The following is a 15,448-nucleotide window of genomic DNA, read 5'->3' on the forward strand; positions in this document are numbered from 1 at the left end:
TTTGGCAGAGCTTTTCAGGCAGTGGATGGGCACAGAGCAGGAGGAGGTGGGCAAGGGGCAGCTCCCAGGTTTTCAGCAGCGCTTGGCTCTGCAGTGGTGCCAGTCAGCATCACGCCCTGTCCATTTGCCAGGACGAGAGCTCAGACCTTGAAGCTGCAAAAGATGGAACTCAAGCCTGTGAAAGAAAGCCAGAGTGGCTGCAGAGCTGCGATTAGAGCAGTGGCTGCAGCATTTCTCCGTGTAAAGAGGATGTGCTTTCTGCCTTCCCCCCACAGCCCGGGGCACTGCTGACTCACTGATCGCAGGACAACACAGTCCCTGTCCCGTCTCTCCTCTCTCCTGCCCTGTGACCTCCAGCTGCATTCTTTATCGGGTGCATCCCGTTGCAGGGTAGAAGAAGGGCGCCGTGCTGCATTGCAGCCTGCAGAGATGTTTCCCTGCAGCCCTCAGCACCCTAGGAAAGAGCTGCACTCCCTCCCTGCAGCCTGGCAGCACGCCTGCTTCCTTGGCCACAAAGCCAGACAAGCCAAGTGCTTCCCCAAGGGAAGATTGCATGGACAAAACATTCCCACCTGCTTCCAGCCTCTGGGAGTGGCTGCTGCAGCCCTTGTTGAGCTGGACCACGCCATGCAGCATCCCCAGGGAGTGGGGCCAAGGCTCTGCCCAGCTGAAGGGAATCAGCCCAGGGCTCGGTCCCTGCAGCTTTTGCTGCTGCAAAATCTCTCCCAGCTGCTTGCTGTACCTTGAGCTGATGACAGTATGTCCCTCATCCACCTCCATCCTGCTCCTGAGAGAGAATTGGAGTGTCATTCTCTTCTCCAGAACAGGGACCTGGGCTGTGACACCATATGGGCTGAACATGTGGCACCCCATCAGTGCCTGCCTCAAAGTGTCACCGTCCCAACAGCTGCCTGCCCACAGCCACCCTGGGCCAAAAACCTCTCTGCATCCTTCTACCCAAGCTCAGGAAACTCAGGGCTGCCCCACCAACTCCCAGTGTCTCATTCCCTGGAGCAGCAGCAGGACATGGATGTGATGCTCTGAGAAGGGACGGGGCCAGCCCAAAGCATCCTCAGCTGGCTCCAGCCTCACACCTGAGCCGTGGGGTGAGTGACACACCTGGCTCTTTTTGTGCTGGGAAAGCCAGAAAGGAAAAAGTCAACATCTCCGTGCCAGTGGGGGTTGCTAAGTGACGGCAGAGCTTGTTTCTATCCCGCCACTGACAGCGTGCCTACGCTGCAAGGGAAGGAAGTGAGGAGTAAGGGATGTAAACATGAGCACATTGCCAAAACTCTCGACAGAATCACCCTTGCCAAACATATACATTAGCTCCGTGTTTTGGCTGCCAGCAGAGAAATATTTACTATGTGTCAATTACTCCAGCCTTGGAGCGTTTTACCTGCAGAGGAGGATTTGCAGCACTCATGAATTTGCCAGTTTTCCAGCTGAAATTAATTTCCAGACCAAAGTTGCCAGGCTGTCAGTAGCTGCAAGAACAGCTGCAACGAACTGAGATTTCATCCTTACATTGTTTCTAATAGATGGCTTTTGTTCTTCCACCAGGATGTGGCGTTATGCAGCATTTTGGAAGCACAACAGAAAGGCAGGACTGGACAAGGGAGGGATGAAGGCAGCCTTTGTACGAGCTCCTGGGGAAGAAAGGAGATGGTTTTGGTAAAAAAAAAAGGGCACACACACACAAACCTATGTGGTTAAGATTATGTGGAGAATTGCAAACTAAGTTAAAAATAGAGTAAAGGCAGCACTGCTGATCTAGTTGAGAAATTTGCCATTGCTAAGCTAGGTGGATAATAGATATCTTTCAGAACAGTGCTCATCACAGAGGAGCTTTAGAAACTGCATGGGGGCAGGCACACTTCAGCTCCAGCCTTGTTTCTCCCCTGTGCTGTGCTGAACTCAGCACAGGAGGAGGAGAATCTCTGGAGAAGCGACTGTGTGGTGACACAGAGGGCACCTAGCCAGGCTGCCAGCTTTTATCTGAGGCAGGGAACAGGCCAGCCCTGCTCTCCTGGGCCTGGGAACCATCAAAAACACTTATTAAAAAAGCATCTACTCCCTTTGTGAAGTTGCAGGTTAGCCCAGGGAGAAAGTAGGGCACCCATCTGTCCCTCTGTGGGAAGGGGAACAAGAGAGGAAGCATCAGAGAAGGGATCTGAACAGAGCAGTTCCCAAAGCAGAACCTGCTGGCAAATTAAAATGAAAATACATCCCCAGCTGCTGATCAGAGGGAGGTGCTTGCTGGCAGCACAGCTGCCATGGTGCATCCTGGGCACCAACAGCCCCATCTCCTGCCTTGGGGCAGTGCCCACATGGTCCCCACTGCTGCAGGGGGTGAGAGCCTGTGGGAAAGGGATTTGTAGAGAATTCTCAAAGCCTGACAGAAGGCTCACACAGCGTGCATCTGTATGCAAACCTTGAGATAAGAAATGCTGACTTAGAAATGCCATGCCATTGCTGAGAGAGGAATGGAACTGGAAACAAGTTTCAAAAGATGGCCTTGCCAATAAGGCTGGATACTTTAGAGAAATAGTACTATAAAAGATGCATTGTAGTAGGACCTATGAGGGGTAATTTTAGATGATTGGCTTTAAGGCATTGACAGCATGGTGTGGCAAAAGCTGATAGGCCAAGAAACACTTCTAGTGTATTGTAATCAAGAATTAATTGGCTTCTGACTGTGATGGTGTGAATTATAACACCTGTATTGTCTCACCCTTCACTTGAGACTGAAAAATGGAATAAAAGTTTTTAAAACAGCTCTCAGTTGCCCCATCTCTGGGTCAGAAAAGGATATAGTACAACAAGATCCTTTTAGGGTGTCCTTTCCATGGCCCCATGAGCTGGGGAACTGCAAACTCAGCTCACACACCCTCTCACTCTGCTTTGGAAGTGGCAGAGGCTTTCCCACAGATGGAGGAGAGCTGGCTCCTTCCAAGCAAGGAAGGGGCAGCCCAAACCCTGCTGGGACATGGGGTGTGAGCTGCAGGGCTGGGAGATGGCCCCAGCAGGGATGCTGAGACACAGATCCCTTCTGGAGCTAGTTCTGGTGCACTGTTAGCTCCCTGGGCTGTGGAGAGGTAGCTGGGGAGGGTTTGCTTTGGGAAGCAGCTCTCAGAAAGGCTGCTTCACAGGCTGTCCTCTCTCAGGCTGCCAGTGGCAGAAGGGAGCACGGAGTGAGGGTGCAGGATCAGTGGCAGAGCACCAGTTTGTCACCGTGCTGTCTGCAAGCTGGTCACTTGGTACCGTGTCTCAGGCTCCTTTTGGCACCAGCTGTTGCAGGGGAGAAAGACAAGCCCCCAAAAATGGCTTCTGATGAATGAATGAGAATCTGCTGGCCCATAACCAGCCAGGACACACATGATCCCTCAGGTTTGAGCTTTTACATTTTTCAGGTTCTGTGCTGCTTTAGTGTGTGGGTCTGGGCTTCACATGAGGGGATGGTGAGCTCTGTGCACAGAGCAGGGAGACAAAACAATTCCTGCTCCAGCTGGGTACCAGGGACAAATGATCCAAATCCCAGCCCAAGAGCACAAACACTGTGGGCTGGAGAGAGAAAAACAAGGATGGGACTGCAGGGGCTAAAGCTGGAATGGGACAATGAACTCCAATAAGCAAATGGAGCAGAACTTATAAAAGTGAGAGACCCCGTGACCAGTCAGGGACTTTGTGACCATTCTGGGTCCATCTTGGGTGCAGCCCTGGCTGGGCTCTTGTGCTGCCCAAGGTGGATCTATTGATGCCTCTTAATAAATCCCTACTTTATTCTTTAGCTCTGTCCAGTCTCTGTTCTAGGTCAGCCTGCACAGGGCATCACACAGGCCAGCTCTTGACTGAGCTGCCTGGGCAGGATTGGGGGGCTGTGGGAGCACCCCAGTGGATGTTTTCTGTCTGTCCTTTTGTCCTGCAGGAAGGCTGACCTGCACCAGCTGGGTTAGTGGGATGGTGTGGCCAGGAGCCTGAGCCCAGGGCTGGGTCCCTGCTGGGGGTTTCAGTTCAGTGGTGATGGCTGGAGAGATTCAGAAGGGGGAAATGTACTGGGATGCAGTCTGGGGAGGATGAGTGGTGAGGGGGCAGTGGGGTTCACGGGGCAGCTGCCTGCTCCCAGGAGACGCCTTTCAAGTGCAGAGGTGACTGTAGTTTTCCCAGGAGTGTGGGTGCTTCAGAAACAAGCCTGAAATAGCAAAGCACTGCAGGCCTCAGAGCACCCCTGAGCACTTTATTCTCACAGCTCGCAGCCCACCCACACACATCCACAAACAGGCTTGGAGCAGGCCTGGGGCTCTGCAGAGACACCAGGAACACTGCAGACGCAGGGAGAGGCACCATCAAGGGCCAGGAGAGTCAGAACAACAAGGACAGACCCAAACCCACAGTCCTGCCGGTCCCACAGCCCCTTCCTGACCCCACCAGCTGCACAGCCCTGCACGGTGCCGGAGCCATTCCTCAGGCAGCTCCTTCCCGTGCCAGCCCCACCCTTCCAGCAGGCCCAGGCCGGCATCGGGCAGCAGGAGGCCCGTGGTGCCGGAGCAGCAGCAGCAGAGCCCCCTCAGAGGATGAGCACGGCCTGCAGTGAAGGAGCTGTCCCAGGGCCGGCCCGGCTGCCGCAGGGCCCCCTCAGAGGATGAGCACGGCCTGCAGCATGTCTGCCAGCGCGAAGGAGCTGTCCCAGGGCCGGCCCGGCTGCCTCAGGGCCCCCTCCAGCGCCCGCGCCCGGGCCCCCAGCTCTGCGGGGCCGCGCCGGGCCGCGGGGCCCGCCTGGCACAGCAGGATCTCGTTGAGCTCGCCCTGGATGCGGCGCGCGTAGAGCAGCGGGAAGACGGCCCTGAGGGCGGCCAGCACCGACTCCTTCAGCCGGGAGTCGCGGCACACCAGGTTGAGCACGAAGACTCCTGCAGCGGGGCGAGAGGGAGGGAGCTCAGAGCAGCCTGCACACCCCCACTGTCACTGTCATATGTTCTGAGAAATCCCTGCGCCAGGGTTTTTCTCCCGAGAAGTCCTCAGAAAAGAAATGTAGAGAATAATTATCTGATTGCTTGGAATGTGCTCTGGAGGTTGTTTGCCAACAGGTGCAGCTTTGATTGGTTCCACGTGAATTGTTTTTAATTAATGACCAATCACAGCCAGCTGTGTCGGACTCTCTGGTCAGTCATGAGTTTTTATTATCATTCTTGTCTAGCCTTCTGATGCCTCCTTTCTCTTTCTTTAGTATAGTTTTAGTATATAATTTCATATCTATCATATCATAATTAATCAGCCTTCTAAGAACTTGGAGTCAAGATTCTCATCTCTCACCTTGTCCTAGGGACCCTCCCAACACTGCAACAATTGGTGACCACACTCCACCCTGCTCCCTGCCACTCTGTGCCACCCTGGTGAAAACCTCTTCCTCACTGGCGTCCCCCCAGTGCCCCTGGCCCCGCTCTGCGTCCCTGCTGCCACACGGGTGGCGGGTGGCCACAAGATCTGTCCTCAGGTACTGCCTACACCTTCTGCTCCCAGAAAACTCTGCAGGCCCCCTGGGATGTCTCAGCTTGTCTCAGGCCACCCACTCCATCCTGCTGTCACAGTGCCCACTGAAACACCCAGATGCAGGACCCGCCAGGAGAAGGGGATGCCATGCAGCAATCCTGGCTATAGCTAGCCAGTATTCTCCAGGATGAGAAATGGTGGCACAGCCCCAACTCCACACAGAACCGGCCAGCCTGGCCACGAGGACATGGCCACATCTCCCCTCCTACCTTCTGGCTTCAGGATGGTTTTAACTTTCTGCAGAAAGGACTTTTCCACAAAGGCTGGGGGCGGGCAGCTCATCCCCACCGTGACGTCTTTGCTGTCCACATCAAACATGATGGCATCATACTGGGCTGGTGCTGCAGGACAAAGCACAGACAGTTGTTATCCTATGGGAAAGAGGTGAGCTACACACATGGGAAGGCCAAAGATGGGATGGTCAAGACACCCCTTCTGCCATGTTATGGGTGACTTCTCTGCTGGGGTTTCTCTTTACAAGCCCTTGGTGCTGGGGAGGCAACAACCTCTACACAGGTTGGCAAGGACAGGCTGTGAGCTGCAGAGACCTGGTGAGGCTGGAGATTGTGACACACAGCAGGAGATGGGCAGGAAGGGGAAGCAGGCAGTGACAACAGCCCAGGATTCTTCTACCCAGCATGGCACCCACTGGGCTTGACTGGGCACCTGAAATGCTCTGTGAGATGGTACCTTCAGCTGCCAGCTTGGCCACGTAGTCCAGGCCATCGGAGACGTGCACCTGCATGCGGTCACCCTGGGAGAAACCGAACCAGCGCGTGGCCACCTCCAGCATGGAGGGGTCGATCTCCACCACGGCCACGCGGGCCTGCGAGAAGTAATCGTGGACAAAGAGGGGCAGGCTGCCCCCGCCGAGCCCCACCACCAGCACTGCCAGCTCTCCTGCCAACCAAGAGCACCCAGTGAGCCGCCAGGATGCCATAATCCCACTGCTCGTCCCACCCACCGTCCCCAAACCGCTTTGGGAATGGTGCACGGGGCACCTTGGCCAAAAGAGCCTTTCCCCAAGGGGCTGTGGCGTGGGGACACCTGCCCCAGCACAGCCTCCCACTGCTGGCCTCGTCACCTGGGAGGGCGTCGGGGCCCCCCAGCAGGCAGAGCCCCGCAACCATGGCCTTGTGGTGCTCACAGCACAGGTAGCTCTTGTCGATGGCTCCAGGTGGCTCTGTGGGGTTGGGTTTTTTCTTGTCCTTCCTCCTCTTCTTCTGGCCTGAGTAACAGGAGATACCAGCCAGTAAGGCAAGGGGGGAGATGGAGGTGCTTTCTGAGAATTAGCCTCCCCCAGCCCTGTCCCACCCATGGTGTAAAAACACTCCCAGGGCAGCTCTGGGGCATGACAGGCAGGTCCCAGCAGGACTTCTACCACCTTCCTCTATTGCTCTCACTTCCTGTCACCCTCAAAAATCAGCCTTGGCCCCTGCCCCGTGTACCTGGGAGAGGTGTGGGAGCCAAGAGCCGTGCCTCAGACTGCACCACGTTCCTGTTCTGGAGGAAGATGAGGCGTCGGAAGTAGCAGGTGCCATCTCCCTTCACGTCCTCCACGACGAAGTCCCCACTCAGGGGGCTGCTGCCACGGTGCCGCACCGCCCGCAGCCCGATGTCCCCTCCCACAGACAGGAAGGGCACCTGCAGAGAGGACAGGGACTGCTGGGCTTGGTTTTCCCACTGTCCTGACTGAGCCAGGATGAAGCAGACACAGCAGAGGAGCAGTGGGATGCCACGGGAGAGCTGGGGATCTGCACTAGATTCACTCCCAACACAGGGAACAAACACAGCGAGATTTCTTGCAAGAGCTCAGATGTGTGGAGTTGGGGCAGGAAGGAGAAGACATAAGAAAGAGAAGTTAAAGCCAGGACTAAGACAGGGACCTGGATGCTTTTAGGGTTTCTGGAGCTCTGCTTTTCTTGGGATGCTGTGTTTTGGAGGGCAAGGATTTTGTACTGAATCCTACCACACAAGCACCTCAAATCCTGCCTCCAAGCACAGACAGACAGCTGGAGGGAAAGCCAAGAGAAGCTGCACTTGAGGCCCATCTCCTGCCTACCAAGGCATCCAGCTCACACTTTGCAGCTCGTCTCCCTTGGAGAACAGGGTTTCCCTGCTGGCAGAGCCAGCCTGGCCCTGTTTTGGGCAGTGGGGGCTCACCTGCTGCCGGGCGGGGAGGCCCGGCGGGGCCAGCTCCATCACCTTCCCCGAGAGCTCCGCCTGGATGCCGGCCATGCCCTCGTAGAGCTGCTCCCTGTGCAGCGCCACCGTCAGCAGGCGCCCGAAGCCTGCGCTGGCCGCCAGCTGCCGCCGCCCTTCCTCCGTGCCAAAGAGCCACTCGGTCTCCCTGCCCTGTGGGACTGCAGAAGGGGCTGCCATCAGCCTGGGCTGCTCCTGGCCCTCCAGCCTCCAAGGGAGGAGCCACAGGGAATGGCAAGACATTTTAGGGAGGTAGCGCTGCTTGGCTAGAGCCACGCACTGCGACCATCAGGAGAGAGAGGATCTCCCCTGTTTTGGGCAGGCTCATGCAAGAAGCTGGAAAAGCCACATCTTGTTAGAAGGGGGTGGTCCAACAGGCTCCTGACCTGTCTCCAGGCTGTGGGAGCTTTGCAGGCATGCAGGGAGGGAACTGCTGCTGGCAGAGGCTGACACATCTCTGTGAGCGCAGCCCTGGCAGTCTGGACCTGCAAGCCAGGACACCCACAGAGAGCAGTGACACCTTCCCAACTCCAAGGTGCTGACTTGGCTGTCACCAGCATCCAAGCAGGAATCACCACCTTGGAGGCAGGGCAGGCAGTGTCCCTGTGCCCAACAAGCTCCTCTGTGCCAGATCTCTGCTTGCACCAGCATGGGCAAGCACATACCCCACTGCAAAGCCAGGACTAAAACGTCAGCCCAACCCTATACAGGTGGGTTATTTCCCTCTCCAGCCCCAAATTCAACAGGCCCTGAAGGGCTGGCTGTTTTGCAGCTCCTGGCCAGGGTAAGCACCTGACTGCAGCCTGGTACAGGCTGTACTCACTGATGAAGATGGCAAAGTGATTGTCCCGGGAAGGTTTCACCGAGGGGCTGTCCACCACGTGCAGCGTGTAGCGAGGCTTCCCACTCTCTCTGTCGCACAGATCCAAGGAAACCTGTTCCTTGCAGGGGGTTTTCCTGATCTGGCTGCAGAGCAGGGCATAATGCTGCCTGTCCTTCACCGCTGCCACCAGCCGCTCCGCGCTCTCCACCCGCACCGGCCTGTCCTGCTCCTCGGGGCAGATCTCCAGGATCTGCGCTGCTGAGCCAGGCACCTTCCTGAACTTTGTCATCACGTACACGAAGACCGGCAGCACAAACTGCTGCTTGTCCCCGCTGCTGGCCACCTGGTGGACACGCACCACCCAGCCTTCCTGGGAGAAGTATTCCACAGCTTTCTTCAGCACGTGGGCTTGAGCCAAGGAGACGCAGAGGTAGCGCCCTCCCACCTGCAGCACCCGGCTGATCTCAGCAAACATCTGGTCCACCTTGGCTAAAGTGGCCTCCTCCTCATCGGTCAGGAGGGCATCCAGCGTGCCTTTGTCCAGGACCACTTGGAAGTGGGCATCAGGGAAGTCCATGTGGAGCATGTCCATCAGCAGGTAGCTCATCCCGGGCCGGGTGCCGGCGCTGCGCTCCCGCATCTGGCGCACGGCGGCGTCGCTGACATCGATGTTGACGATGTCCTGGCACATGCCCACGTCGTACATCTGCTCGCTCAGCTCCGAGTTCCCACAGCCCACCACGAGAACCTGGGCAGCAGCACAGAGCAGTGAGATGGTGAGAACACCCCAGAAATACCCCCCCCCCCCATTTTAAGAGCAAATACCAGACGTGTCTGGGAGCCCTCTGTGAAAACCACACCCTCGGGGCTGCAAACTCACTGTCCATGGCGCAAGATAACATGTCCACAGGGAGCAGTCCCGTGGGCAGAGAAGTGATGTGTCTGCTGCAAGTGTTTTTGAGAATGACCCTGGAGTTTTAACCCCCAGAGCTGCCCGGACCAAGGCCACCCAGGGGTCTCTCCTGTCCGTTTGCTAAGGCACACTGGGGGCTTCACATCATCTGTGTCAGTTCTCACACACAGAACCAACTAGACTGGAAAAGATCTCTGAGAACGTGGAGACCAAGATATGACCAAACAGCACCGTGCCAACCAGACCACAGCACTGAGTACCACATGCCGTTTTTCCTTAAACATCTCCAGGGACGGTGACTCCACCATGTCCCTCTAGGCAGTCCATCCCAATGTCTAAACACCCTTTCTCTGAAGAAATTCACCCTCCGAACGTCCACCCTAAACCCTCCCTGGCGCAGCTCAAGACTATGTTATTTTATCCTGTTGCTGGTTGCCTGGGGGAAGAAGCCGGCCCCCAGCTGGCTACAAGCTCCGGTCAGGGAGTTGTAGAGAGCGATAAGGTCAGTCCTGAGCCTCCTCTTCTGCACGCAAAACCACCTCAGAGCTCACCGCCCAGGAGGAGCGCGGAGGGGACACAGCGCTGCTACCAGCCGGGGCTCACCTTGTCGCGGGGCCGCACATACTTGTGCAGAACGGGGCAGAGCTCCGGGAAGGCCCCGTACCACTCGAAGGGCTGCTGCCCGCGCTGGCGGAAGAAGCGGTCCCAGTAGCGAGCGGAGCCGAACTCGGCGGGGCTGCGGGGCAGCAGCTCCATGGCCGGGCCGGGTAGTGCGGTGCCCCGCTCCCGCCGCCGCCGCGGCCCCACGTGGCCGCCGCGCTGACCGCTTCCGGCTGCGCGGCGCGCCCGCCGCTCCCTATTGGCTGCCTCCGCCCCGGCCGCTCCCCATTGGCCAGCGGTTCCGCCCCGGCCGCTCTCCATTGGCTGCCTCCGCCCCGGCCGTTCCCCATTGGCTCGCGGCTCCGTGCTCCACCGCGCAGCGGTGCCGGCGCGCCCCCGCCCGGTGCCGGTGCCGGTAACGGCTCCGGTTCGAAGCCGCCCCCGAATCACAAGCGCGCAGCTTTACCAGCGTACACCCGCTGGGCTCTGCTGAAGACACAAAAAGAGCGGAGAGCGAGGCAGCGGTGGGTGCCAAAGGAGCAGCTTTAATGGCAGCCCGCAGCGGAGGGAGTCTGCGGCGCGGCGTGTGACATGCACCCCCTGCCTGGGCAGGGCTCGGACACGGGGATCTCCATGGATCCTTTCCGACCCCAGGAATCCTGTGTGGCTGTGTGAGCTCCCTCGGCGCTAGCTGGGAGCGGGGCGGGGCTCTGGCGAGTCGCTCTGAATAAAGAAGGCTGAGAGCTCACTCAGTGCCCTGTACCGGTGTGAGATGGAGTTCTTCACTGCCTTGGGCATTTCAGCATAGCTGCAGGGGACAGAAACAAGTGTCAGGAGCAGGGACACTACAGCACATCCCTGGAGCACCGAGAGCTCCCCCTATGCCTCCCTGCTTGGCTCAAGGGGGCATCTGTAGTAACACAACCCCTGTTCCGGGGGTTTCCCATCGCCCACTGTGTTCTGATCCAAAAGGACATGTCCCCTGATGCCCTTCCTCACAAGCAAGTTCCCCTGGACACCCTTGACCAAGGTTTGCCTTACACAAAGAGCTGTAGGTAAAACACCACTTACGTCTGGTTGTAGCCATTTGGCTGAAAGCAGGGATCCCAGCCAAAATCCCGAGGGCCCCTGGGCTCCACTATCACTCCCTGCCATGAGAAAGCACAGAAAAACTTTAAAAGAACACACAAAAAAAAAAAAAAAGCATAAAAAAACCCTTAAAGGCTGCACTTCCCTTGCAGTTACCTCTCAAACACAGAGACACGCAGCCATAGCTCACACTGCAGCCACCACAGGCCCTGCAGGTGCTGTCCCCTCCCCAGGATGTCACCAAAGTCAGCAGCTCCAAACCCACACGGCCCTATGGTGACAGTGCTTTGACCTCTCCAAACACCAGAGCTAAGAACTGTTATACAGAGGGAGAACTGAATACAACTCCCTAAGAACTGAATACAGAGGGAGATGGGGCTGAGCACACTGAGGTAACGGAACAAAGGGCTGCACCCCCAGCACCCACCGCCCCGAGCCTGCTCCCAACATCCAGCCACCCAGAGGCCACCACAAGTGTCCCCAGCAGGGGCAGTGCTGCTGTGGCAGTGGCAGCAGAGCCCTCCTCCCAGCACACAGCACCTACGTGGGTCTGGCCTTTGAAGAGCCTGACGGGCTCCTCGGGGTTGCCGCTGCTGAAGGCGAAGGTGCAGAGCGCGTAGGCAGACTTGTCCTCAAAGCCAGCCAGCAGCTTGTACAGCCCTGGGGGGACACAGAAGGGAGCCTGCAGTGCCTGCTGCTCCCTGGGAGCACAGCACAGCCACCCAGGCACGGATGTGTTCCACATGGCACTCCCAAGCACCACGGGAGGTGACACAGCTCGGGCACCAGCGTGTTCTTGGCAGGATCCCTGCTGTGGCTGAGGCCAGAGCTCAGATCTCATCTCCAGAGCCCTGCCAAGAATCTGGGAGAGGAAGCAACCCAGCATAACTAAAGCTCCTGGTGCTTGAAAGTGATTAGTGCTCATGTTAAGGAGACCAGCACAGGATTTGCAGTCACACTCTGAAATGTGGGGTCAAGGCACAGCAGGGGAGGGGAGTGTTAGTGGAGAGGGCCTTGCTCTGAAGCCACAGGGAGCAAGAGATCTTCCAGGTCACACTGAGGACAAACAAGATGCTCCCACGAGCCCTGCCACCAGCCTGCAGAGGCAGAGGAGTTTGGGAATCCAGGGATGGAGCTACTGAGAAAAACAACATCCCGGGAAGGAGGGCACAGAACAGGCTGGAGGAACCTGCTGGATCCCCCAGCATGGGCAGGGAGCCACTTCAGGGGCAAAGGAGTGGGTCACACACAGAGCAGTGACATGAGGGCAGTACCTTCTGGCTTGAGTTTCTCCAGGAACCATTTTCTGAAAAGGAAGGAAAGAGGGAAGATCAATTTTTGCAATTATCTCTCAGCAATACAGACATCCTTGTGACATTATTGCTTACATTCTCATAGGCCTTTGAACCCCTCTCAGTGTGCTGTAAGATCATCATTCTGGACTACTTCCCAGGAAGGACAGACTTACCTCTTAAGCTGAAGGGGACACAGTGAAACAGCAATGGGGTGTTTAATTTACTGTATCCTAGTTATTGTGTATATAAATACATAATAACTTTGTTATCTTCTGGATTAAAGCTGTCCCTAGGAGAGCCTATGGAGCACCCATGGCAGAGTCCTGCTGAAAGGCTTGGTGTCTTTACTGCTCTTTGGACAGCTTCCCAAGCTGCCAGAGCAGGCACCACAGAGCCAAGAGCCCACGTCTGTCTGTCCATCCCTGCTCCATGACTTACCACAGGGCTCAAGGAGCTCAGTGCAGCCCCCGGGGTGCAGGATGAAGGGCAGGGCACAGCCACCACCTCCCTGACCCCAGTGCTCCTGGAGTGTGGAGCCCACCCTGCCAGCCTGGGCCCCTAACCCTGGCACATGAAAGGGGGAACAGCCACTTACATGTAGGGTCCTGGGAGGCCCCCCAGGGCATTGAAGCACAAGCAGGTGTCCTCTACTATAACAGGTCCCTGAACCTATAGTGACAGTCCAAGAGGAGAACATCAGACTTAAAGGAAGGCACTGCCTCTAAACCCCTTCCCTTGCTCCATCCCATCCTCAAGTTTCCACTCGACCTCAAAGGCAACACACACCAGACTGACACAATCAAACCCAAACTCCCCCCAGGCAGGCCAGAGAGGCTGAAGAACAGCAGGGAAGGTTTCTCATGGAGAAAAACAAGCAGAGCTGAACACTCCCTGCCATTCTGGAGGACAAGGAGAGGGAAAGCCTGTGTTCCAGAGGCACGCCTGCAGGACACCCATCCCAGAGCCAGCTCTGGAATGCTCAGCAGACATCAAAATCTTTGTCCTGCAGCCACCGGGCCTGAAGGAGCTTCTGTGACCTCTCGCCGCTAGAGCACACAGCACAAACCAGCACAGCCGGGTGATGGGAGAGCAGCGGGGCCGCTTTGGATCCTTCAGTGTCCCTGCCTGGGCTCCCTCCACACCCATCCCGCCGGGAAAGGGGAAGGAGCGAGTGACCTGCCGGGCGGCTTCGCGGCACTTCTGCACCGAGATCTCGTCTGGCTCCCCCTGGTACTCGGGCACTGCGGACAGGGGGACGGAGCGGTGCTGAGCACACACGGCGGGGTCGGGCCGGGCCGGAGCGGTGCTGAGCACACACGGCGGGGCCGGGCCGGGGCGGAGCGGTGCTGAGCACACACGGCGGGGCCGGGCCGCCGCACCCCGCCAGGCCCTGCCAGCAACTTACAATCAATTTTCTTCGCCACCAGCGTGTAGGGAGAGGAGTCCCCGAGGATCTGCGTGACCTGCGCAGGGAGAAGGGGGTGACAGGGGAGGGAGGGACAGAGGCAAACCCGCAGGCCCGGCCCGCTGCCGCCGCCCTCACCTCCTCCAGTTTCTTGGCGTTGCCTGTCACGAACACGACGCTCCGCCGCGCCGGCGCCGCCATGCTGACCGAGCCCGCGGCCCCTGCGCGCCCGGCCGCCAATCAGCGCCCGCGCCGCCGCCGCGCCCCGCAGCGCTCGGCCAATGGGGAGCGCGCCCGCCCCGCAGCGTCCAGCCAATGGGGAGGGCGTCCGCCCACGCCAGAGAGGCGGGAACTGCCGGCCCGCGGAGGGCGGGGCGTGTCGCCATGGCAACCGGCCCCCTCACGGCCCCGGCAGCGCTTACAGCCCCGGCCTTTGGAGCCCGCGCCGCTTTTCCGGAGGTAAAATCAGCTGTAGTCGGGGAAATTGCAAGGGGATTGTGCTCCAAGCTCTGTTGCTGTTCAGCCTCCCACCTCAAGCGCGTCTCTGTGTTTTCTGTCATCGGGTGTCCTGTGTCGGAGCCATAAAGTTCCGTCGTTGTTTGTCTGCTGCTGGTGGTGCCTCTCACAGCCAGAGCTGTGCCTTGGGAACGTCTGTGCCCAGGAAAAGCCCAGCACTGAGTGACTTGAACCTAAAAGCGATGAACAGCCAATTCTAGCAGCTCACAGCAGTGCACTGATGGTTGCCTTGTGGAAGCTCTCCCTGCCTGCATCTCGGGTAAAGGCAGGAGCAGCTGGCGGCTGCAGCAAAATCCTCAGGCTCGATTCTGTCTGTCGGGCTGCTGTGGAGCCCTGTGGGAACAGGTCAGTGCAGGGGGGGAGCAGGCCCTGGGAAGGAGCAGCAGCGGAGTCCCAGCTCTCCCAGCGTCTACCCAGACCCCTCCTCACTGCCAGACCCTGCCAAAGCTCCTGCTGTGCAAGGGGACACCGCAGGAGGGATTTCTTGCCGCAGCCAGGAGGCCTTTCTGCACCTGTGTCCATCCCTGCAGCCCCCCTTGCCCTCAGGCATGGGGATCTGGGGTCACACCACAGGCTCACACAGCAACCTGAGAGGAGGAATGCACTGCTTTCGCCAGAAGATGCCATTCCCTGTACAAAAGAAATCATGTGGAAAACAGCAGCTGATGGTCTCGTCCTCTGCACAATGCAGGAATGGGTAAAACAGACCCAAAGCTTGGGTGAAGGAGTTGTTTTTGTTGTAGAAGCTCCTTCATAACATTTCCTAAGTGAAAACCAATCCCCAAGCATGCAGACGCTGCTGGAAACAACACCCCTTCCCTTTCTGCTCACTGCAGTTCTCTCTGCCACCAGTCCAGGATGGGACAGCACGGGCTGCAATATAAAACCACAATACCAAAGGAATATGTGGAGGACTGCTCTGTACCACCCCAAGAGCAGACACTTCTAATGGTCTTTCCAGCTGGGGGGGGGGGGAAATAAATCTATAAAACTTGCTTAGCAAATTCTATTCCTGGGATGTTTCTGACCAGGACTCCTGTGGCACCAAGGTCCTG

At 57.7% G+C, this 15,448-nt stretch overlaps 2 protein-coding genes across 3 annotated transcripts; both read right to left on the reverse strand.

Annotated features, from left to right (window-relative positions):
* Nucleotides 1-4,318: 4,318 nt before the first annotated feature.
* METTL13 (methyltransferase 13, eEF1A N-terminus and K55) lies at nt 4,319-10,290 on the reverse strand. Its single transcript, XM_084211081.1, has 8 exons — nt 10,092-10,290; nt 8,576-9,323; nt 7,714-7,913; nt 6,999-7,194; nt 6,635-6,778; nt 6,241-6,450; nt 5,760-5,891; nt 4,319-4,910 (listed from the first exon to the last, which is right to left on the reverse strand). The coding sequence occupies exons 1-8, from the start codon at nt 10,242-10,244 to the stop codon at nt 4,636-4,638; spliced, it is 2,058 nt and encodes a 685-aa protein (XP_084067207.1). The 5' UTR covers nt 10,245-10,290; the 3' UTR covers nt 4,319-4,635.
* A 323-nt stretch (nt 10,291-10,613) lies between these two features.
* ITPA (inosine triphosphatase) lies at nt 10,614-14,140 on the reverse strand. 2 transcript variants are annotated; one of them, XM_084211646.1, is made up of 8 exons: nt 14,016-14,140; nt 13,878-13,935; nt 13,649-13,713; nt 13,068-13,141; nt 12,452-12,483; nt 11,722-11,837; nt 11,160-11,236; nt 10,614-10,896 (listed from the first exon to the last, which is right to left on the reverse strand). In XM_084211646.1, the coding sequence occupies exons 1-8, from the start codon at nt 14,076-14,078 to the stop codon at nt 10,776-10,778; spliced, it is 606 nt and encodes a 201-aa protein (XP_084067772.1). In that variant the 5' UTR covers nt 14,079-14,140; the 3' UTR covers nt 10,614-10,775. The 2 variants fall into 2 exon arrangements, with proteins under 2 accessions (XP_084067772.1, XP_084067773.1); XM_084211647.1 differs by lacking the exons at nt 13,649-13,713; nt 13,878-13,935 and having other exon boundaries at nt 14,016-14,105.
* Nucleotides 14,141-15,448: the final 1,308 nt, after the last annotated feature.

This window comes from Fringilla coelebs, assembly GCF_963513975.1.
Source record: "Fringilla coelebs genome assembly, chromosome: 9".
Taxonomy (NCBI): Eukaryota; Metazoa; Chordata; class Aves; order Passeriformes; family Fringillidae; genus Fringilla; species Fringilla coelebs.

What these genes read in the sequence shown, in the direction of transcription:
- ITPA (XM_084211646.1), bottom strand. Translation starts at nt 14,078, where the DNA reads ATGGCGGCGCCGGCGCGGCGGAGCGTCGTGTTCGTGACAGGCAACGCC. An exon ending in GGTGGCGAAGAAAATTGATT is followed by an intron (nt 13,714 to 13,877) that starts GTAAGTTGCTGG and finishes CCCTGTCCGCAG; the next exon opens with TGCCCGAGTACCAGGGGGAG. An exon ending in CCAAATGGCTACAACCAGAC is followed by an intron (nt 10,897 to 11,159) that starts GTAAGTGGTGTT and finishes TGTCCCCTGCAG; the next exon opens with CTATGCTGAAATGCCCAAGG.
- METTL13 (XM_084211081.1), bottom strand. Translation starts at nt 10,244, where the DNA reads ATGGAGCTGCTGCCCCGCAGCCCCGCCGAGTTCGGCTCCGCTCGCTAC. An exon ending in GGCTCCCACACCTCTCCCAG is followed by an intron (nt 6,779 to 6,998) that starts GTACACGGGGCA and finishes CCTGTTACTCAG; the next exon opens with GCCAGAAGAAGAGGAGGAAG. An exon ending in AACCATCCTGAAGCCAGAAG is followed by an intron (nt 4,911 to 5,759) that starts GTAGGAGGGGAG and finishes GCCCCGCTGCAG; the next exon opens with GAGTCTTCGTGCTCAACCTG.